This window comes from Fistularia commersonii, chromosome 33 (genome assembly GCF_037954325.1).
Source record: "Fistularia commersonii isolate RoL2024-O1a breed Wild chromosome 33, RoL_Fcom_v1.0, whole genome shotgun sequence".
Lineage (NCBI taxonomy): Eukaryota > Metazoa > Chordata > Actinopteri > Syngnathiformes > Fistulariidae > Fistularia > Fistularia commersonii.
In genome coordinates this window covers 9,231,076-9,255,093 of record NC_141316.1, presented here as the reverse complement: position 1 = coordinate 9,255,093, position 24,018 = coordinate 9,231,076, and the positions used below count along the sequence as shown (strand labels likewise).

Below are 24,018 nucleotides of genomic sequence, written 5' to 3'. Positions count from 1 at the left end.
CATGATGCATGGTGGCGACACTTTCTAGGTTTTTCACCCATTGTCTGCAACATTTAACGGAAAGAAGCCTCGCACCTGAGGCTTGTGTGTTTCCTTGGCTTACAAATCAGAGGAGACGACATGAAAAACACAATGTGAGCAGACCAGTTCAGACATTTTACCATAAGTTGTTGTGGAAGGCAAACGATGGCTCCATAATTCAATTATCAGTAATAAGTGTCATGTGTGGAGCGGCGGTGTCTTGGCGGCTACTTTGAGTCCAGCACAAAGGCAGGGTCTGTTGGCCTCATTAGGCCACTTCCTGTCTTGTTCCAATGCCATCTCCTGTTCGAAAGGCTATGACCGGAATCAAACAACGATTCCCGAAGCGATAAGCCCGCGCTTGAAGGGTAAAAAGATAAAAATGCGTTTGGCGCACATTGCGACAAAATCTGGCGTCGACATGAGGTCAAAAACCGGGGAAAGCATGGGGGGTAACAATGAAACGTTGGCCTGTCGGTGCATGTGAAAGCCTTTGGAAAAAGAGAAAAAAAAAACTTGAAAAGCCGAAAGGAGGTGCAAAAGAAGTTGCAAACATTACCTAGTGGTGTGACACACCTGACCTCCTCCTCCTCCTCCACAGAAGCCCACCGTGACCTCTGCTCGGGAGCTACTGCGCATGCTCGAGGCAACTTAATATGAATTCTGCTTCACGTCTCAAGACATCTCTGCTCGACCGGGTCGCGGCGACACCGGCATGTCCGATGCCAGATCCCCGCAGCGTTCGCCCGCCCCGGTTCGCTCCCGTGCTGCGGCGTTGATTCCTGCTCCCGTCGGTGGCGTCCAGCGGCTTTCTCCGCGTCGCTTTTTCATCATTTCAAGCTGAAATCTCCGTCACATCAACAAACTAAGGCAGCCCGCGGAACCTAAGTCGCTTCTGGTTGGTAACGCTGATGCTAGCCGGTGCAGCATCGGTAGCATTATTTTATTATTCTTTTTATATATGTGTGTGTATTTGTCTATATTTGTATGACCCCCCCCACGCCGGTCGTGTATCGCGGCGTGTTGTGTGTCCGTCTGAAGGTCTCTGAAGCCTTCGAACCGCGTAGCACAGGATGACAGGAGCGGCTAGCTAACGCTAGCAATGCTAACTTGGCAGGTTTGAATGGAAACGCTTGTGTGAGGTTGACTTCATGGTAAACACTCCTCTCCTGGAAGTTGTTATCTCCTCATTTACCTAGCTTTTGTATGTATATATATATATATAGAGAGAGAGAGAGAGGTTTTTTTTTTTTGCAATTTATAGCCGACATACAGGTGCACTTGGCAGCTGTGTGTTGGCACTGGGTGTCGCACTGTAAACGTGAATGCTGAGTTCAGGGACGAGGCTTGACAGGGTTTGTTTTCTGCAACGTTCACTTGAGCTGCCTGTCCTGGTCCTGCTCCAGGAAAACTGCACTCACAACCCAACTCATCCCTGTCCTCCGTGCATCAACTCCTGGTGTTAAAATTGCATTTAAAATAGAATAAACACATGGAGATTTTTTTTTGCATTGATTTGTTTTTAATGCAGATTGAGTCTTGTTGTACATAAACACACCAACACACTGTTTAGTCAACCTGAGTGCAACTTCTGGTAATAATGACTGGTCGGTCACCAGTTGCGATTTGGTAAAATGTTTTCAGTCAACTGTAAATCTAATGTCTTAAGGGCTCTAACAGGATCCGGTTGATCTACCGCAGTCGTTTGGCCTGCGATCGAGCTTCATCTTGTTAAAGGAAAGCGGCTCTAAAAGTACAGCCAGATCATTTTTGGGGGGGGGGATTAGAATTTCAAGACGTAACTCCTGGGCAAATCCTGTCTTGTAAATGAAGACCCGAGCGTTATCAGTCGTGCAGTTGCAGCCCATTCACCGCCTGGTTCCAACTTTGAATCTTTTATTTATTTCTCAAGTATGCAGGAGTAATTGTTGCTAACGCGCACAAACACGGTCTGATCTTTTATCTGTGTGAACTTTTATGACGATATTAACGGAGCAGCGCTTGGAAGCTGCTGAGATCAAACACCCCTTTAACTCAATTTATTTAATGCGATTATTGAAGGTTCTTGCCTTCATTTATTTCTCATTACACGTTCATCTTTCACATATTTTGTCAATTGCGTTACTGGCTTGCTTTTGAAATATCACCGGTGAAAAGATGAGCGAGATAAAGCCAGTAACGCGAAATTATAAAATATTCACATTTGATGAACGGTGATGGCAGAATGCTGGCATGTTTTTAGAAAAAAATTACAGCGACAGCCGCTCCTGTGCATCATCGTAGTAAATGTGTCCTCGGTTTTTGATCGATGGACAGAAGTTAAAGGCTTACGGGGCGACAGGGAAGTTACAGCCGAGTATTTCGTTAGCTTTTAAGCTAAATCAGGTTAAGGCACCGTTCTGATTCCTTGAATTGATAATATTGGGATACAAATTGGAAAGAAATGGAATTGACGAACATGAATGGGTTCTTTGGCTTTTTGGCGTTCCTGTCTTTGGTGAATCTGTCAAGGGCGAAGGGTAAAATAAGAGATTGTTAATCTGTGCGTGTTGGTCACTACCGTAAATGTTACAGATTGACATGGAATAAGGAATTGGAATCCGCCGCCATGTGACTCGCTGTGATGATCGCAGAATATCCAGGACTCCTGATGCCATTATATTGCAAGCGATCTTTGGACACGCTGTCCATGTGACTTGATGTTTTTAGGGTGGTTTAACCGATCGTCTCGCCATTCGCGCCGTCCAGAAAAGAGCGGCGTGACGGTGAGAATACACGACGACAAAATTGGGCCGTCTTGATGGGTCGAATATAAAGCTTAGCCTGTCCAGTTCAGTGTGTCCCGGGATATTTTTGCGCATCAAAGGGCGTCTGAACTTGTTTTTAGTTGTCATATGGCAGCCCTGGGAAGGGCTTCTCGCCACATTCCGTTCAAGCAACAGATTTTATTTGCGCCGAGACGTGAGAAATGCGCGATGTCCACGGCCGCGTGCGTCTGAGGGTCTTTGCCGGGGGGGGGGGGAATCCGATTATCTCAATTGGTTAATTTCACTTTGCGGGTCAAATTTGCAGAGATGACCAGAATAGTAATACATCTCTGCTTTTATTCAGCCGGCCGCGTCGAAATCAGATCTATTAATATCTCCCAATGTGTCCTTAGTGTTAGCCTTGGCTAATTGACGGTCAAAGAAGAGCCCATATTCAGCGAACCAGGCAAAATGAAGACGCTCTTGCCCCTCCTCACTTGATATTGCTCAATTTACACGGAAGAATCTCGTTATATTGTCGTCCATCGACAGTCATTTGACTCCACGACATTTTTGTACTCTTGTAAATACAGGGACTGCCGCTCGTGTAATCCGCTCTCTTTTCTCTCCCTTGTGTTTTCCAGAAATCATCATGGTCCGTTCAGTAAAATAAGCAAGCAGGCGAGTTTAGTGGTACCCCCGGAAAGCCCTCCGCTCCGTCGTCCCAGGCGCTCCACCGAGTCCGCGTCAACATGGCCGAAGATGACTACGGCAGCTTTGTGGACTGGAACCAGATGGGGGACCTGTCCAAGAGCGCTGGACCCACCAAGGTGGACTGCAAGGACCTGAAGGAGTTCAAGCAGATGGCTCGGCAGGGCTACTGGGCTAAGAATCACAAACTGCGGGCGCAGGTCTACCAGCAGCTCATCAAAGCCATCCCCTGTCGCACGGTCACCCCGGATGCGGAAGTGTATCGTGACGTGATGGGAAACGCCGCCGCCAAGAAGCCCTCCTCGAACGTCCCCTTGCCAGAGATCGTAGACGGAAGTCCCGTGCCTCGTTACTGCCTGAAGCCGGAGGCCGTCGCCTCGGCCCATCAGGTCATCAACTGCCTCGCCGGACAGTTCCCCGATATCTCGTACTGCCCGTCTCTGCCGGCCGTCACGTCTCTGCTCCTGCACTTCAGCGCCGATGAGGCCCAGTGTTTCGAGCACGTCAGCCGTATCCTTGCCTGCAACGAGCCCGGCAAGCGGCTGCTGGACCAGACCTTTCTGGCCTATGAGTCCGGCTGCATGACCTTCGGCGATCTGGCCAACAAGTACTGCGCGTCTGCACACAAACTGATCGTTGCCACGGCGCAGGATGTTCTGGAGGTGTATTCAGACTGGCAGCGCTGGGTGCTGGGCGACCTGCCCTTCAGCCACATGGTCCGGGTCCTGGACGTGTACCTGGTCGAGGGCTACAAGATTCTCTACCGCGTGGCCATCGCTTTGCTCAAATTCTATCGCAAGCACAAGGCGGGAGCGCCGGGGAGCCAGCAGCAGCAGCAGCAGCAGCAGCAGCAGCAGGATTCAGGCAAAGTCAGGGCCGACATCCAAGCGTTCGTCAAAGGCATCGCCTCCACGGTGACGCCTGACAAGTTGCTCGAAAAGGCCTTCTCTATCCGTCTCTTCAGCCGCAAGGAGATCACCCTGTTGCAGCTCACGAACGAAAAGTCCCTGCAGCAGAAAGGGATTACAGTCAAGCAGAAGCGGTATAGTCACAACGCGGTTTTTAACCTTTCACGCGCTGTCTTTTCTTTTGATAACAACGTCTGCGGCGGCCCGGACGGTAGGCTTCTACTGCGATGAGCTTTAATTAGGTTTCGCTGCAATAGAAGACGTTCGTCGCGCTAATAGAACCCAGGCTGTTTCTGTCAGATGCACGAAGCGGTGAATGATTTTAACTTGCTTTTGCATCCTCGTCTTACTCTCTGCCCTTGTTTTGCCATGTTTTCCCATCCGTCATCTTCTCTCTCATCTCCACTCACCATCCTGTTTCCTTCATTGGTTCTTTCACAGTGCTAGGTGGGTCATCCCTTTGCATGTTTATTTGTTATAATTCTCATTCATGCACAGGATGTAGAACATCACAATTTAATTGTCGGTTTTTGCAAATTATAAACGAACAGCTGTGATCCTCCTCATCACTTCCCGTGTCTTTATTTCCCGGGTTTTTGCAGGCGCAACGTGCAGCTGGCGCTCAACCCCGACACCTTCTCCTCGGAGATCGTCAGCACCAAGGAGATGCGGGACATCTGGTCCTGGATTCCCGAGCGCTTTGCCCTGTGTCAACCACAACTGCTCTTCACCACCTCCAACCACGGCTGCAGCCTGAACAGGTGCTTTGACTCTGGTGACCTACTTTCCCGAAAAACCCCGTCATCTCTATCGGCCGTTGACATGCGAGGTTTATTTTAAATGTCTTTCGATTCGGTTCTCTGCCCATTATGAGGTAGAAGTAATTATGTTTTTGTCAAATAATTAACCTGCGCTTTATTTAATCCCGCACCCACGTGCGCGTCGGCTGATCTGCAGAGCTTCGGCTACACGATCGCTATGACGTCGTCCAGATCGTGTTTCTCATGCGATGCAGTTTCATTTGTTTAAGCAATTGTTGTTTTTTTTTTATATTTAGATTTTATTCCCATTGTGAAGGCTACGAACCCACTCTGCTGCTCATCAGGACCACAGACGGAGACGTAAGCAAAACAAATCCACGAGCCCTAAATTTTTTATTATGGAGTGAATTGAAGATTTTATGTTTTTTTTTGCAGGACATGAACCCAGTGACATTACTGAAATTACTTGAAGCAGCTGTCAGATATTGGACATCCATCCATTGTGTGCATTCACTGGATGGATACAAGTAGCTCAGAGTAGCAGGCGGTACTTTAGGAAAAGAAAGAGCCGGAGCCAAAAGGAAATTGTACCGCTTTCGCAAACAAATTTCTCTTTCAATTACAACACCTTGATTGTTAAAGCTGTGCTCCACAAATCAATTTTTTGTTGAGCAAACGACTCTCTGCTCCAGGTTTCACTTCACGTGTGTCTCGGGTGATTTATTCTAGCGTAAACGCTGGTAGTTTGAAGAAATACTGTGATTAATGACGAGGCCTCAGCAGCGGGCGTATGGTTTGTTTGTCGACAGGTATGCGGAGCTTTCCTGTCGACAGACTGGGAGGAGCGGAAGAGAGGAGGCAACAAGCTGAGCTTCTTTGGTACGGGGGAGTGCTTCGTATTCAGGGTGAGCAAAAGCATCCCTTTTCACTGGCTTTTCTTTATTTCAAATGCAACGAGACTCCTTTCATTGAGGAAACGCCTTCCTCTCTAATGCCCTGCAATACCCCTTCTGTCCACACGAGGGCGCTGTCTGGTCATTTCTTATCTCCATCTGAACCGTTAACTGAACTCCAACTATTTATGAAAACTATTTGCAAAGTCGGTCTGATCCTTCACAATTTATAGTGTCTAGTATCCTTCTGCAGCATTCACTTAAAATGCACAGTTTGTAAATCGCTTTGGATAAAAGCGTCTGCCGACTGTAATGTAAATGTAATGCACGCAAAAACATTTTGAATTATTCAGCTGGCTGTGCGCGCTCACAGGCGGGCGGTTGGGGCCGGCACATCCCTCACGCCAGAGAACACGCCAACCCCCCGCATTCATTCTTAATCACAAGCAGATCGGAAACTCCTGTAAACCGATCCCGGTCGTAGCAGCGCAGACACTTACCTGACACCGCGGCAGGAGAATAATGCCTTCGGGAATGTGTTCTTGTGAGTGTGTTCAAGGAATTGTGGTAAAGATATTGCCAACCATACACACATTTTGGCTTTGCCCTAAACCATGTTTATTTTGGAAGGAAGTTTTTGATGCCCTGAAAGCGGTTTTCAAACAGGATTTTCCACAAAGTCCTACGACTGCATTATTAGAGGAACCCCTATGGGTGCAGACAGAAAGGATGAAAAATACCTCCTAAACATATTGCTTACAGCAGCATTAAAAGCCATAACTATTAAGTGGCCTCTACATATAATATATGAATCCAACAAATTACATATTCATTTAGACTTCAGAAGCCTATTTTTACAAAATGGTGGGGATCTGTCATGTCTTTATTAATACAACAAGTATTATGATATAATACAAATAAAATACAGAAGAGTTTTGAAAACATAAGCATCATATTCTTGTAGATTATCAATGTGGAGTTATTTGTTTATTTCTTATCTTTTTTTTTCATATATATATATATATAATTATGAGGTAGAAGTAATTTTGTTTTTGTCAAATAATTAACCTGCGCTTTATTTAATCCCACACCCACGTGCGCGTCTGCTGATCTGCAGAGCTTCAGCTACACGATCGCTATGACATCGTATATATGCTTATGTATATATTGTTATGTATATATATTATGTATGTATTCTTAGGTATGTGTGTATATATATATATATATATATATATATATATATATATATATATATATAATTTTTCACACACCCCTTTTTATATATTTTTTTTTCTTTGCTCCACCCCTGATTTTTCTGTTACTATTTTATGTCCTGACATGATCATGTCATCTCATCATATGTGGTACATCTACCTGTCTTATTGATGAAGAGAAAAACTAAACAAAAACAGTTTAAAAAAAAAAAAAAAGGAAAGCAGTTTATGTTTGGAAAAGGCGGTTTGCGATTTTTAATGTGAATAAAGGTGAAATATTATGGCATGTAAAGCATGTATTTGTTATTCCTTGCTTAGCTGAAGCCGGAGATGGAGCGCTACGAGTGGGTGGTGATCCGCCACCCGGAGTTAGCCTCCGCCATCAAGGACCAGGGCCAGGAGAACACGGACGCGTCCGAGGGGCAAAACTCCGACAGCAACAATTTGCAGCAGCCGGAGAAGCCCGCCGGGGAGCTGTCGCCCTTCCTGTCCGCCCGCCACTTCAACCTGAACTCAAAGAACACATCCATGTTCATGGCTGGAAACTTTGACTCCATCATAGTGGGTAAGTGAAGACCTCGGTCCGTGTGTCCAAAATACTGTCAGATATTCCAGGCGTCGGCCAACATGATGGAAAAATCTGCTTTTTTTTTTTCTGCGTTCTCTTTCATTGGACAAGATTAGATTAGAGAGCAATCCAATAATGTTTGCGCTAAACTAAACACCTGCACTGCAGTTAACCATTTACAATACGAAGTTGTACAACCAGCTGGATCCAAACCGTTGCTTTTGTTAAAATTTATATTTGATCAATGGAAGCGTCTGATCTTCTATTTTACCTTTTTATTCGACTAAGCCAGTGGTCGGCAACCTTTACCACTCAGAGACATTTGGACCTGTTTCCCAACAGTAAAGAAAACACACAACCCTTTTGAAATTTAAAACGAATTAACACATCATATAATGTTATTTCGTTGCCTTCACGCTATGTATAAACAAATTGTGTAGCTTTTTTTTTTTTTTTTTAAAGCAATAAACAACTGCAGAGAAAACAAAACAACTTTTCTGCATGCAACAAAATATTTCGCACTCTCAAAAAAAGATGTTGGGTTACTTTCAAGCAAAATACTTTTTGTATTTTTGGAGACAAAAAAACAAAAAAAACAAATACATGCTGTCATCCTTTCACTGGCATGTGCAGAGAGAACGACAAAAATATTTTAACAGGTTTCATTTAGATGTTACAGGATCGTCATATTTTCAAATTTGAAATTAAATGTTAGAAATGAATGAACTAAAATAAAATACATTTTAATCAAGAATTAATTATTTTCAAAAGCCCTGGACTAAGCTAATGAGCAGGAAGCCGGTGAAGAGTATACTATTGCGCATGAAGAATAGCGTATCCTCATTTGTTTATGTATCCAGGAACATTTAACCGACAGAATTCCTCCCCCCTGTGTGCGCGCTCAGGTGGAGGCGACGGAAACGCCCTCTACATCGACTCGGAGCTGAATCACGGGCGCACCGGCAGCTGCACCACCTTCGACAACCCGCCTCTGTGCGCGGAAACCTTCCAGGTCTCCCTCTTGGAGGTGTGGGGCTTCCAGGATGCCATGGCCTCCTAATCCTGCGCAGCTGGACGCACGTGCTCGACCGTACGTCGCTCCCGACGCGGACGCGTGCGAGTTTTTATTCCTTAAGCGGTAAAATAAGAGGTCATTTACATTTTAAAAAAAAAATATATACAGTCTATATAAATACATCAGAGATTTTCCACGTGGAAATCTCTTAGATGCAGTAAGAACTAAAGCCGTCCTGCAAATTAATATATGATTAACAATTTTATTTATTCATTCAGCTTATCCAAATTTAAAAATGACAAAAATACTGTTTTTGTTTTTCCGTTTATTTTTATATTTACAGATTTGTATCATGTTGTCCTACTAACTGTGTTGGCTACAGTTATGATGTGAAATTCCAGTTACACCCAATATCTTAAACCTTATGAACGCCGTGATGTGTACGTGTGCACGGCAGGCAGGAACACGCCTCCCTCTGAATGTAGATTTGGTTTTATGTCCACGCGGTTTATCTCGGTCTGCCAGATTTACACAAAACGACTTCTCCAGTCCTTCAAAGCAGTGTTGACCGTCGTGCGTCGTGGATCCGTGGTTTATTATAATGATATCCGTGAAGCCAAGTGTTCACGATTTTGCCAAGAAGTGGGTTTTAAACGTTAAAAACTTAAGATGGAAAATGATGTTGTGAGGTTGTTTAAAAAAAAAAAAGAAAAAGAAAAAAAAAATTCTTGGTCACGTTCTGCAGGATTCTCTTCTCACTTTTTTTTTGATCCATTGCACTTATTTGGGAAAATCTGTAAGATGAAATGATGTGGTGTTTGTGAGTATCAGTGGTGAATTTAATTGTTGCACATTTTGCACCATACATACTGTATGCGAAAGCTGTGTTTTCAATGAGTAGCAGTTTGACAAGCCTCCTTTTGTATGAACATTCAGGTGAATATAAGTGCAGATATTTGAGGAAAAAAAAAAAAAACAAGCACCTTTACGGTGTTTATGGTTTACAAGTAATGGAGAAACACGTGTTCATCATTCTCTTCCATTTACTATTTTACTGTTATCTCCGTCCTTTCCAGTCTGAAAACGGTAACAAAAGAAGTCCAGAAATTGTGGCCTGTTCGCATTCTATTTGTACCTGTGTGTCCAAAGAGCGCTCTCGTGAAATATCAGTGAAATAACCACCGGTGTATTCTACATGTGAAAATATAGCAATATGCTTTCAGCAGACTATGCTTCTATTGTCTTGCTTCTTTTTACCTCCACCCCTTTTTCTTTTCTTTTTTTTTTTTTCTCCTGCGTCTGTCACAGCTCTGCTGCTGCGAAGAGCGGGTTACATATTTTCAGACCCACACCAGTATGCCAAATGCCTTTTTAAAGTCAGCTGAGCAGGAATTTAAAAGCCTAATCCCCAGTTTGTGTTTTCTGGTGCCTCAATGGTAAAGGGCCGCTGTAACTGCTCCCAACACTCCTATTTGAACAGTTAAACACTGTTTAAACACACATTAATATGCACAAATGCTGGTATTGCAATTTTAGCTAAGGTTCTTAGATGTATATAAATGTAAAACAGTATTTAAAATAATCCCTCGTGCCTTTACATATTTCTAATACACATTTTCTGAAGGCATTTTTTATTTTTTTGGCAGATATTCCACAATTTTTCACGCAAATTATCATGCGCTTATGAACATGGTCTGTAGGCCGCGCAAGTTCTTAGTCCCTGATCCTTAGATCGTTTTCCACCTGTTTGCATAACTTCCGTGGATTTTAAAAAAGAAAAACTTCAAAGCCTTAAAAGACCTGGACTTGTGATCCTCATCGGCCGTTTCCACTGGGCATTTCCCCGTTGCACTGGAAGAATAATCCCGCTGATCCGGCCCAGTTACATCTGACAGTATCTTTAGGACTCGCAATAAAACATGAGGTGATGGCGACTGCAAACTTACTCATCCATGTCTCTTCCAGTGTGAGGTCTATTTTAGTTTGCGTGACTTTGAGGAACCTTCTGACGTTGAACTGTGTGACTGGAAAACATTCGGCACCGTAGATGTTAGTCACGGCGACTAAAAATGTATTTGAAAAATCTTGGTTTTAATCGACAGGTGTAGGGGGAATGTATGAAATCGATAATAGATGACACGGATCGCAAAAGAATTATAAATATCCCCGGTTCGCAGTGTATTTGCACACCGCATCGGGGCTCCAGTGATAGGACGTCGTTTGAGTCATTGCCAGATATTCAATAAAAGATGAACTCTTAAAGGGAGTATCCGAGTATCCTGGATGTCAGAGTGAAGTCCCTCTCTTCCTGTCCTCCATCTGCTCGAGACTCGGCTGTTCATTCAGGATTCACACTCAGCCAATCACACATGCGCGCCTATATTTAGCTGCTCCTTTGAGTGTTGGTCTGGCGCATCTCTTGAAAAACCACGCTTTCCAACCTCAGGAAATAAGATGATTAAGTCTTTAACCCTTTTGTGAGACCACACACACACACACACACACTTCAGATAATAAGGGTCTGCAGGCAGCAGATTGAAGGCTGCACTGTCTTAAAGCTGACCTGCTTGTGTTACTGACTTCAATGAAAACATTACAAATAACCCTTTTCAAAAATTCAACTTTATTGATTAATTATGCATTTAAAGAGATAAGTTAAGTCAACACATTAATTATGAATGGAAATATTTTTAGTTCAATTACTCTTTATCTAAGCATCCTGGTATTTCTGTATTCTAATGCAGGGGTGTCCAAACTTTTGGCAAAGAGGGCCGCATTTGGTGAGGTGAAAATCCATGAGAGCCGACCATTCATCCATTAGTATTAAATGCAATTTAACTATTTCATGATTTTTTTTTTTTATTGCAAACAGCATACTTTTCATGTCTTAGCACAGAACACAAATCTAAAAATTTTTAACCAAAATCACTGTCTTTCATACATGAATACCACATAGAATGAGGAAAAATTGTGTCTTGAAAAAAAAAAACTTTCAGAAAGAGAAAACATATCTAGGTTTATTTGAAACATTAATTGAATGCTCACAATGAACTTCTAAATTCGAGATGGGAAAATCCCACTAACAGTGTAACAGACTTTGGACATGCTTGTTCTAATACTACAAATGTACTATTTGCAAAACACCATCGATATGTCTAATGTCACATACATTCAAAACATCTAAATGTCAATTAACGCTCCGTGGTGCACCTTGAACTGAGTCACAGCCTTGTGAGAATTTCTCACAACTTCCTTTATCAGAAAGTCCTGAAAGTGAGCCATTTGAACAGATTTGGGCATTTTACGGCCCACGGGCCACATCCGTCCTGTTTTGCTTTTATATCTGGCCCGCCGAGCTATTTTCTTTGAATATTTTAAGGTATTTTCAACCAATATTGAACTTTGAAACTCCTTTTTTTTTCCTTTTGGTTTCATTTATATGGATGATTACCTACAAAATAATGTTGGTACATTTATATGATCATTAATGATTTGAAATTTGAAATAAAATGACCAAAAAAATTCAATATTTAAATTGCAATTTTCATTTTGTTCAATTTATGTGATACCTAGTTGCCCCACACATAAAAATTAAACAAGAAACGTGGCCCGCCAGACAAAATAATTGTTCACCCCTGCATTAAAATATGGTGAGTATATACATTTACATAAGGATCACAAAAAAATCCAGTCTGGATATTCAGCAGCTTTTACTTTCAGCATCAGGAGGAGATACCGGCGTTTGTGTGGAAAATCTTCACGTACAAGTAGAACGTGGACTGAGCTGATTGTATCCCCAGCATGAAAGGGAATAGCCATTAATTCCTTGCCTCTGCAGGTGTGAATGCACAGATGAGTTCCTGGATGTCTCCATCTGAGGTTCTTGGATCACACGATCCCCAACAAACTATGAGTTACCATATTCTGCAGATGATCAAAATGATTGCATGATCATTGCAACATCATCTCATAATGAAATCTGACAGTTGCAGTCGCTCTGCATTTGCTCAGCTCGACTTTTTTCTACAGATTGTTGAAAGTATCACCGCTGCAAAGAGGATTGTGTGCATGGTCACTGCGGGGTGAGATGTTCCACAGGGATACTTGGTTGTATTTCTGGAGCTTTGTTTGTCAGGCTCAACAAAGTACAGTCACCCTGAATAACTTGAGCCTGCATTTCTCTGCAGCTTCACTGCAAAACAATTTTGAGGTGGAACGACACCTGGAACGATGACGATGGGAATCTCCATCTATGCCTATTGTCACCGTTGTTCACTGCGTCCATAATTCCCCGTTACATGCGTGTTAATTCTGTACGTCCTGGCAGAGCGGCTACACATTCAAAATATCCATGGACGAGTTTTGACCCAGGGGACCTGCATCGTACCGAGCGGGGATGCATGGTCTGCGATGCTGGGTTGGAAAATTGTATCATGGCTGAGGGAACCACACAGGGGAGGGGTCCATCTCTGGTGGTGACTGGACTGGGCATTGCAGAGGGAGAAGGCCTGTGGGTGGATGGAGAGAGAGGAGGAGGATACTGCACAGGCCCTCACTGAGTCACATCCCCTCGCAGCAGCTCCCCCTCCTCTCTCTTGATCTTTTAGCCTGCACTTGCTGGGATGGGGATTCTCAGCACCCAGCCCCCCACCACAAACACGCCAAGCCGTGCACACTCTGCCTCGAAATCTTTCACTGTCACGCTTCACGTTGCAGAATGCCACAGCTGACTGTGAGCCGGCCTCTGCACTGTGCAAAGACACACGCTGCACATCTCACATCTGGACTTGGGACCACGACACACTCCAATCTTATCATCCATATTGATAATGGGTTTCCTTTTGGAGGACACTCTCAACATGAGGGTTCAGATGATATATCTGACAGTGCAAAATGTGACAGAGTGTGAATATCATTGGCAGAAGCCTCTTCACACACCCTTGCACGTCCCCAATTTCCTCCTCTGGTTTGGGGTGAATGTGAAGGAAACCCTGCAGCGGAGCAAACCAAAACGACGCCTGATGGGGGTGACCAGCAAGAAAAGAAAGAGAGGCAAAGTTATATCATGCGTCCGTTGTGTGGAACAAATCAGTTAATATGAAGAAAAAAATCCTAATTAGACTTTTCAAAGCAAGTTATGCGGTACTGTATATGATAATGTTTTGTTTTGGGGTTTTTTCAAGTCAAGGTGTCCCCCGTTTAGCCAGACTTGATGGATTATCCATACGGCCGGTCAGGTGATATTTTTCCGCTTCGCCATTTTGTGCTGCTGCGCCGGCTATTTATCACAAGAGTCGTGACTGCGCCGCCTCACTGCTAGTCAGGAAGTCAGCCTGTTCCTGGTGGAACCCGGGGGTTGTACAGCTCAAGCGTTTGGCCTTCGACGGGATTTCGTGCCATTTTTTTCTCTTCCCCCCCACCCCGTGCCGACCGTTGTAATTCATTTTGTATATTTAGATTATTTTTTATATCAAGCGAGGAACAATGTCGACCGAAGTCCCCGAATACTCCCCGTTCTTCGCAGTGATGGGTGCCTCCGCGGCTATGGTTTTTAGCGGTAACTATAACCTCTCATATTTTATATTGTTTGATAACAAAATGGCGCCTGGTGCATCCGTGCTTCATTTTCCTGAATATGTCTTTTATGTGTTTGAACAGCAAAGCTACTTTTGAAAGATAATATGCATCTGTAGTTAAATCAACCAAAGCCAGGCGATCACCTTGCTAACGTCAAAGATGGTCCTTAATGCTAATGAACAGTAGTCATTTTTTCGCTTTAGCTTGACACAGCGAGACAACCGATGTTTCGCGCAGTGAATGAATGTTTTTAGCATTATTGACAAATTGATTAAATACAATAAAGCGTTCTCCCAATCAAAGATAAGCCAGGGCAGAGTTTGGAAGCTACCATTAGCTGACGATGACACGTTACATTAGTTAGCGTCAACGTTAGCACAGCGTGTAGATACTCCTGCCCGATACGCATCTTGATTTTAAAATAATCCACCGCAAATTCAAAAAGAGACGAGAACGATCATAAATATCCTAACGTTGTTTAATTTTACGGCATCGCCAGCAATCACGGTTGGACGCAGCATTCTTTGCTAAAAGCAATTTTGATGGATGTATCCGTTAGCGGAGGATAACGCATACAGATACATTCGATTTACATTATCGACTAGTCGAACCCCATGTTTAAATCGCTATCATACGACAGAAAATGTTCGCCGGCCTGCTGCACTTTCACATGGCAGTTAGTCATTTCAATGCGAGACGTATTTTAATACGACTTATGTTGAGCAGAACATTAGATTTTCTTTGTAACCCTTTGGAGCCACGGGTCAGCTGGTCGACTTCCTTGTTACTCGCAGGAATGACACAAGGTCACATGACGATCACATGATGGCACTTCTGACTTGGAATTGACGTTCAACTTCTGATCGTTTCAAATGTTTATTCAAGCAACAGCCACTGTTTTCTGTCAATTCAGATAATAATAACATCCTTTTCGATGTGGTGCACTTTCTGTAAAGTGCAGAGTTTGTTCTTGAATATGTGATCTCGCAGTCCGAATCGTTACCACATGTCTTTATTTCTCTTAAACATTAAAAAAAAAAATCAAGATTATTCATTTATTTGTTTAAAGATAGTTTAGGGAGTTGCATCTCTCGTTGATCGTTTTAGGTCCTTCATTTAGCCGTATTATACTGATCCGTGTTAAAAGCACTGATGGAAAGCAGGAAGTGATAGATTTTCAAAATTGGACTTATGTAGGGGAGTATGATTTTTTATCCGTGTATTGTTTTAAAAAAGGATTCCTGTGGTATTAAGCAGAGGAGATGATCCAAATGTTATCGAAATCTGAATTTAATGCGTATTTAATCATACATAGCTTGAGCACGTAGTCCTCCCCAGAAATGAGAAGAAGGTAGATGCCCAAAACCACTCGTGTCATAACGTGCGGGTGATGGGAAGTGATTGTCTGGAGGAGCATGGCTGCTGGTCAAAACGTTTAGTTTGCAATGGTGCAGGTGTTTGTTGGCGAAGGGGGGACAGCTGGGGAATCACCTGCCTCGGAGGTTATCCTGCTGAGTTGTAGTGGTGGGGTTGCCTGCCTCCTGCAGTATTCATTTTATGGAAAATCAGTCACTGAACTGCACAGAATCTCAGTTGCTCGCTACACTTATTTGCTACGTCATGCAAAAATGACTCTTTCCTTCCAATTCTGAAAAGTTTCACTTGCAGTCTTCAGCCCTATGGTGGCGTTTCTTTGCTTTAGCAGTCTCATGATGGTTCTCCCCAGCCTGGTCCGGCTCCTGACCGGTGACCCCCGCAAGGTGCTGTTATCTGTGACATAGCATGATCACTGGGGTGGCTGCTAACCTGCAGCTGTTCTACACTCATTCTTTGTCACTTTTGTATTTTTTGTTACCAAGTCGAAGAGGATTTCTGTAGGATTTCTACCAACACGTGTGTTTCTGATCCCTAGATTTATATTTATGAAGATATTGAGGCATTTCACATTTAGATGACTAAATAAAGGGAGTCCTTGTGTTGCATTTTTCTAAAATTAATCCATGTAAAAATGAAAGTATTAAAGAAAACCTGTCACGTTGTCCCACCTCAGCATTTCTTTGCATTATTTTCAACCAGTTTTTTTTCCCCACCACCTCAAATAGTAATATGATTTTTCTCAGATCACTCACTATTTACGGCAAGTTAATGAGTCCATACCCTCGATATCTGCATGCTAGGTCATCCAAAGCTTTAGTTACTTACTACTTTGGCATCTCAAGATGTCACAGAATATCAAATATTCTGCTAGGAGAGAAAAAAAAAATAAAAAAGGTAAAACCTCTTAAGCTTAGGGATTAGGATTAAATCCCAGAGGTTGTCTCCACACCACGGCAGATACGGCCCTGCCACACGAAACCTTTTATCATCAGATGTTAAAGCCCGAGGACTCCGGCGTTTATGTATTCGCCGTTACGCGGCGGCGAGGTTAACGTTACCCAGTCCAGGATGGGCTTGCAGGATACTGTTACAATTGTTAATTTGGCACCTGCCGTGAATAGGTTACTGAACATAAAGGATGGACATTTGGGTTGAAGGCCAAGAGGAGTTTGTCGTCAAGTCTTTATTCTGCCCATTGCTCTCCGGAGGAAGCTTTTTGCATTTCATCATGCGGTTTCATGTGCGATGTCTTACAGACTTGGTGCCGAATTTGAACGAGAAAAGAGTATCTGCACGTCGGTGAAGTCGAACCGGACGGGAGCATTTTATTCATCGGTCACGGCTTGGCAAACGCGTTCCTCGTTATACTCGGATTGTTTCACCTTGTATCGACCGGATGGGTTTGGTAATGAATCAGTATAAATGTTTTGGTGTGTGGCTCCCTGCCATGTGTGCATTTGAAGATTGGCCCTCCTCCTCCTCCGGTCTTCCTCTGGGTCCACCTGCCAGAAACCTCCGGGGCTAATATTAGAGCTGAGTAGACCCATCATAATGCTGGCTACCTGCTCAGCCAAGAACTGAACAAGACGCAGTCCACGATGCTTTATGCAGAAGGTTGCATGCAGATGCATTTTGTTCAATTAATTAGCTTCTCAGACAACCTTATCTCAGATATCCAGCAAGCGTGTCGTAAAAACAAATGTGGTGTTCCGGAGGGGGAGCGTCTCTGAACCAGCCCGCGCTCCCCACTCACGTGTTCCCTCACAGATAAGCTTTATAGCTTTTGTCACATCTGATGCTGTAAATATTAGTTGAGCAGAATAACCAGCTCGTAATCTGCTTTTTGACTTTTTTTTTTTTTTTTTCCCTTTAATTTTCTCGCTCTCTCATCGATCCGACATCGGTGTGTCCGAGCTCGCCCGCCCCGGCATCGCGGCATGACAGAGCTTCCATGGCGATGAGGCGTCGCGCTCCTCCCACCCTGTCACTTCACAGTGAAGCCTGCCAGGGACAAGAGGCGAACAGGAGAAGCTGCATTCTCCGGTGACGTCAGCAGCTCCGCGTGTGCCAGCGTCTAGCTAGGGGTTTTCATTGTGATTTACCGCCGCTGCTTTTCTAAGAGATGAAGCAAATGGGAAGCAATGAGACTGAAAAAGGCTGATATTGCCCGTGCATTCTGCAACGGCAAGCTGAAAAACCATAGTGGTTTATCGGACTTTTCTGGGAAGCTGAAACGGTTTTAGTTCTGCTTTAGATACTTGGGTCGGCCCTTGGTTTCAGTTCTCTGTGGACTTCTCTGTTTATAAAATGAAGAAATCCTGGAGAGATCTAGCTGGAGATGATTAGCTAACCGCTCCGTGTCTCTGTCTTTTCTCCAGCCTTGGGAGCGGCCTACGGCACGGCGAAGAGCGGCACGGGTATAGCGGCCATGTCCGTGATGAGGCCTGAGCTCATCATGAAGTCAATCATCCCCGTGGTCATGGCGGGTATCATAGCCATCTACGGCCTGGTGGTAGCTGTGCTCATTGCCAACGACATCTCGCCGGCAGTCTCCCTCTACAAGTAAGTGGCGTCGTCCATGACACCCATCACCCATGTGATGAAAGGCTACAGAGAAATGTTGCATTTGTTTAAAAATGTACCAAACTCCCCTGTTTCTGCTAATTTGACCTCTGTTCTTTCAAGTCATTTATATTCTTCCCCCACAAATCCTCTCTGTTGGTTCAAGCAAAGCGTGTGTCCACTAAACCCAAATGCAGAGGACAGATTCACTCGTGAATGCTAGCAAAATGCTTGTTGCTACATTGAGTCCTTAAATATGACATAAGAATGACAACATTACAAATAATCACAAAAGTGCTCATTTATCCTGAAGATCCTCCATAGACATGTGTCGAGGGATATTAAAATACCGTTATTTGGCCACGATACTGGCAAAGGTACAGACTACTAGAGCACTCAGGCAAATCAAATAAGGATAAACAATTTATCGAAGTGAGCCTTGGATCCGCATCATAATAGTTTGATAAAATATAAACAAGTGCACACAAGGTCGCCATTTTCTCAGTTCTGGCGTGGCCTCCTCGAGCTCAACAGAGTGCTGACCGTTTAAATGAAGCGACATCTCAGTCCTCCGACCCCTCCGCTGTGTTTGACTGGGACTCGCTGCCGTCGCAGGCGGATAATATTCCGCCGTTATTTCACAGGGAAAGCTTTAAGAAAAATGCTTCGGCAAGAAAAAAGCGAGTGGGCTCCTAATTTGAAAGCGCCGAGGCTCAAGTGTGACACAGTGACATTAGTAGAAAAAGGCATTTCCCAAGCTGCCATCGTGTTACCGTGTAGACGACCAAAACCCGCCTTGATCCACATCCAGAGAAGCTTGAAAACGTCCAACAGGACCACCTGAGAGCAGGGGTTAATATGTTAGATTTAATAAAGTGATCAGAGATATAGGCTGCCTGCATGAAAGGCGTATTCTATAGGAAAGACATAACTTCTTTAATATTGAGATCATTTGCTTCATGCCAGATGTCTGACTGTACCTCCTACTAGCAGCGGTGAACGTGAAAACTCATTATTTGAAATATTGAGGTCTTTCCTCAATTCACGGTCGCTCACCCTCCGCTCTCTCCATCGCCTGCTTCAGCGGTCGGCAGCCGTGTGTTTGAATTGTTGCTGATTGGTAATTGTCTGTGTTTAGGAGTTTCCTCCACCTGGGCGCGGGGCTAAGCGTGGGCCTGAGCGGGCTCGCGGCCGGCTTCGCCATCGGCATAGTGGGCGACGCAGGCGTGAGAGGCACAGCTCAACAGCCGAGGCTTTTCGTGGGCATGATTCTCATCTTGATTTTCGCCGAGGTCTTGGGTCTCTACGGGCTGATTGTCGCCCTCATTCTGTCCACGAAATAAAACACCCAAACATCTCCACTTCAAGATATGTCCTTTATGTTGCTGCTGGAGGAAAAATGGGGGTGGGGAAACGTAAAAAAAAATAATGTCTGCAACACAAGATGAAAGAAGTGAAGGCAGGGAAAAAATTAATTAAAGTGGCTCCATAGTATGATCTTATCTCGACAATGTGTACAGTTGTCCCAATTTGATAGTCAACTTGTAAATGCGCAATGTAGTGATTCGTCTGTCTCGTGCGCGTGTTTGTGTGTGTGTGTGCGCGCGCGTGCGTGTGTGCCTGCGAGTGTGACTGTTTCAAAAAAAAACAAACAAAAAAATTGTATGATGAAGATTCCTTTTCCCTCCACTTATTTCAAGCCTCGAGGCCGGCAGAAGCAGCCCGGCCTTCGGTCTTCCAGCCGACCGAAGGGCCACGCCGCTTCCTTTCCTCCCACTTCGATTTGGGAGTTGATACGAGTTAATCTTGAGGATCTATTTGTAAAGAGAAATGTGTATGGACTTAAGTTTTTTTTTTGTTTTTTTTTTTCCACTGATTTTATTTATAATAAATTGTTCAATGAACTGTTGAAATGCAGCAAAAGTCTAATTACCCAGGATATATTATACATATATATACAGACATAGATACCTATATAGATAGATTTAATGCACTGTGGGTTAATTGTCATAAGTGGTTGGAATTCCTCTGGTTGTAATTCTTGGTTTAATGATTAAGACTGCCTCTAGTATGTTGCTGGTGGAGTGGGAGTTTTGTGTGTAGCTGTATTCTAATCATTACGCTGACATTCTCAAACTTCAGTGTTTTTCCTGTAGTACTGCCGTTTGCATTAAAGGTGTGTGTGCCCAGTGTTGGGTCTCACAAGTGTAATTTCCAAATGTCATCTCCTTTCCATCTTCTTCACCCATCGCCCCCCCCCCCCCCATATGTGGCTGTACCTCATTTTACACATTCCAGCCATTTAAATCCTGCATGGATTTCAGTGTTCTGTCGCTGTCGGATGTGAAGCTGACGAGCAGGCGACGCTCAGAAGACTCACCTCCAGATCAAAAGGAAACCCCCCTCCCAAAAGGGAAATACTCGTCTGACCAAAGTGGACTTGTTGAGCACCTTTGAGGCAAGCAGCAAAAATCAGGTTCTCAGCGGGACTGTCCCCATTTGATCTGGCGTGTTTTCTGAAAATCATCCTGCTGCTGATGCAATTACTAAAGCGACGATCTTCAATCCTGTACTAGCACTGGTATTGACCTGATCCTGATGTGTCGACGAGAATGTTTTCACAATCGAATTAAAGAAGATTCCAACTTAGATGTGACTGGCCTCCAAACACGAAACCAAAGCTGTGTGCTTGTTGGGTGTCGAATTGAACTGAAACGAGTCTAAAAAGTGAAGTGTCATGAAACATAGTTTACAGAAGTAAAAAAACTAGATAAAACAGGAAGTGGTTTAATTTCTTCAAACACAAAACAGGCCATAGAAATAAGCACATTTATACAAGAATTCTGCATTGTGTTGAGTGGACAGGAATGTCAAACTCGGGCAAATTGCGTCACTCTGGGTTTTCGAGGCTGTGGAGAATGGTCTCACAAATTTCGCTGATGATGCTGAAGGTGGCGCTCTCAGGGAACGACCGGATGAAGTCTTTCCCGTCCAGACTGGCGCACACACTGGGGTCCAGGGGCACGGAGCCTGCGAGAAGCCGGGATGGAGAAATTAAGAAGCTCTCTTCAGCTAACCGGAGCTCGGCAGCAGGGAGGTGTAACTGCTAGCTGGTCGTCGCCTGGGGCTAAGCTAAATCAGCTGCATCATTACTCACACCGGTCTAATCATGAACGCCAATAACCACCGAGAGAGAATGAAATTATCTATTGATCGGGCAATTATGGATCAATATGTAATGACATTTGAACCGGCTGCGGCAGTCCTGGAGCACAAAACTCACTGCTACTTTACATTGGTACTGTGAATGTAGTGACCTCTGGTGGGCAGAAGCTGCCTTTACATCGTCCTCACCTAAATAAGGAGACCCGGTCAGTTTCGCCAACTCCTCGCCGCCACCCTTGGAGAAAATATAACTGCACTCCTGGAAACAGTAACAATGGATACAGCTTAGTTTGCAACTCAGAAAGCTAGCAATGACCTTGATTCTAGTGGACAAGGTTTGTAAATAGCCACTCACTGAACACTCTGGGCAAACAAAGCCACTCATGTTCTCGATAATGCCCAGGATGCGTATCCCGGTCTTCTTGCAGAAGGTGATCTCTCGTCTAACGTCTCCGGTAGATACTGCCTGCAAGGGAGCGGGATGCAGGAAAGACCGACTGGCAGTGAAGATCTCATGAGAAATGTAATGAAAGACTGAATCTTTTCAATACAGGGATCATTTTACCAAGTGTTAAGGTCATGAAGGGAGCAAAACATTTGTTTTTTGCACACTTTTGTGCTGTATTTCATGTGAAACACAAGCTAGCCTCTGGCCAACAGCCTGAACAGAACAGAGGGCTGGACAAATATAATGCATACCTGCGGAGTGGTCACCAAAACAGCTCCGGTCACCTTTTGCTTCTTGAGGTTCTCCAAAACCGCCAGATGTTCATCAGACGTCCCTGGAGGTGTGTCCACCAGCAGCACATCCAGCTCTCCCCATGCTACATCTGACACGAACTGGCCAATGAGAGCTGTAGGAGACGTTTTGTTTAGATGCAACAGATAGAGCGCGTCATCATTTAGATAATCACCTGCGGAAGTCACACAACAATGAATGTAGGATATATCTACGATTCTTGTCAAAATCTTCTTGTCATTGCAACTGGACTTGATTTTCTTCGCTTGAAGGCATTTCAGTCGCCATGACGAGAAGATTTAGACAAGAATTTATCATGACCTGAAACACTTGAGAACCTCCATAGACATATATCAAGTAGAACAATGACATAATATCAATTATGTGAAGATGGTTCTGTTATTTCTTGTTAAAAATGAAGTGCACTGAGATGGGGAAAAGGTGCCACATTTGGGATTAAATACCAGTTTTCTTTGGTCCACGCCACACCACTGCTTCATCTGGATCGTCTAGTAGGAAGCCAATTGACATCAGGGCAAGGCTTTGCTCTGCATCGGCGTAGACTGGCACCCAGCCCGAGTCACACTGGTGCACGTCACATTGACCCACATTCATCATGCGCGGAATGCTGGGGCCACACAGGTCCACATCCAGGATGCCAACCTGGATTTTTAATGAATTCAGGCGTCACATAAAAAAAATAAAAATGACTTTGCACAGCAAGACATGCATAATTGAATGCTGAAAATAATTATAAGCAAAGCAATGCTATCCACTGTCACATCAAAATACCAGACGGATATTTAAACTTGCCTTTTTCCCAGAATGCCTGAAAGCCACAGCAAGCTCTGAAGTGATGGTGCTCTTTCCTACACCTCCTTTCCCGGACAGAACCAACACAACATGTCGGACCTGGGCCAGGCTGCCCTCTAGTAAGTCAAGAGTGGGATTCAGTTGTACTCATTATGTATGAATGGCAGTATATTGATACATTGTGATGCGATACCAACTGCATTAATTGATATAGTCCTCTGAATTGCTTGATGCTTCAAGTAAACAATTCAGAAGACCTCAGCGACATTACAACATTCATCTAATCCCATCATAATCTAGGGACGTCACTTCTAACCATCTGAATTTAACAAGGTGTCATGCTAATTTCATTGTGATGCTTCCACTATGGGATCCGAAGCACAATCTCTTTAAGAATGGCGTCATGTTTCGTCATCCGGGTTCACAAGTTCAAAAAAAGTAGGCTGACTTTAAATAACATGTAACAACCACGTAAATCGTTACTAAAAAACAATGTGACGATGTTAACTAACAGTGTAGGGCCCGGTCTCACCCCAGAGATGAATAATGATATACACATTTACAACTAGCTGTTGTTGGCTAGCTAGCTATTTAATGACGTGATATAACTCGTGCGACAGAGTAGTGGTTTGCGTTCTAAAGAAGCGGATAAAATCCTTCTCTGGCAGCGAGAACTAGCACTTTTAGGGCTCACTTACCGTTATTTTGTGCCATTCTTTCGTTTTTAAGCTACATCCATGCACAGAGAACCGGGGCAAAACACTTCCGGAGAGGATGTGCGCCACCTGACCAATCAGGCGCCTCATAATTCCCCAGAGTCCCGCCTCTTCTTGACGTCATCAAACCCATTTTTTCTCCAACTTGTCAAACTTTATTGATCAGTAGTAAACAAACACGTTTCAGTCAATTCAAGTGTGTGGTGTTGAGTCAATTCTTAGGGAAGGGAA

The 24,018-nt window shown here is 44.0% G+C and overlaps 3 protein-coding genes across 3 annotated transcripts; 2 read left to right on the top strand and 1 right to left on the bottom strand.

Annotated features, from left to right (window-relative positions):
• The first annotated feature begins 713 nt into the window (after positions 1-713).
• tbc1d24 (TBC1 domain family, member 24) lies at positions 714-10,065 on the top strand. Its single transcript, XM_086140223.1, has 7 exons — positions 714-919; positions 3,413-4,521; positions 4,990-5,148; positions 5,445-5,508; positions 5,958-6,053; positions 7,574-7,820; positions 8,729-10,065. The coding sequence occupies exons 2-7, from the start codon at positions 3,521-3,523 to the stop codon at positions 8,881-8,883; spliced, it is 1,722 nt and encodes a 573-aa protein (XP_085996349.1). The 5' UTR covers positions 714-919; positions 3,413-3,520; the 3' UTR covers positions 8,884-10,065.
• A 4,041-nt stretch (positions 10,066-14,106) lies between these two features.
• atp6v0cb (ATPase H+ transporting V0 subunit cb) lies at positions 14,107-21,003 on the top strand. Its single transcript, XM_086140222.1, has 3 exons — positions 14,107-14,395; positions 18,171-18,354; positions 19,493-21,003. Exons 1-3 carry the CDS (start codon positions 14,323-14,325, stop codon positions 19,695-19,697), a joined length of 462 nt encoding a protein of 153 aa, XP_085996348.1. The 5' UTR covers positions 14,107-14,322; the 3' UTR covers positions 19,698-21,003.
• On the bottom strand, positions 16,253-23,873 carry nubp2 (nucleotide binding protein 2 (MinD homolog, E. coli)). Its single transcript, XM_086140221.1, has 7 exons — positions 23,770-23,873; positions 23,072-23,187; positions 22,723-22,921; positions 22,219-22,373; positions 21,875-21,985; positions 21,709-21,778; positions 16,253-21,384 (listed from the first exon to the last, which is right to left on the bottom strand). Exons 1-7 carry the CDS (start codon positions 23,783-23,785, stop codon positions 21,245-21,247), a joined length of 807 nt encoding a protein of 268 aa, XP_085996347.1. The 5' UTR covers positions 23,786-23,873; the 3' UTR covers positions 16,253-21,244.
• Positions 23,874-24,018: the final 145 nt, after the last annotated feature.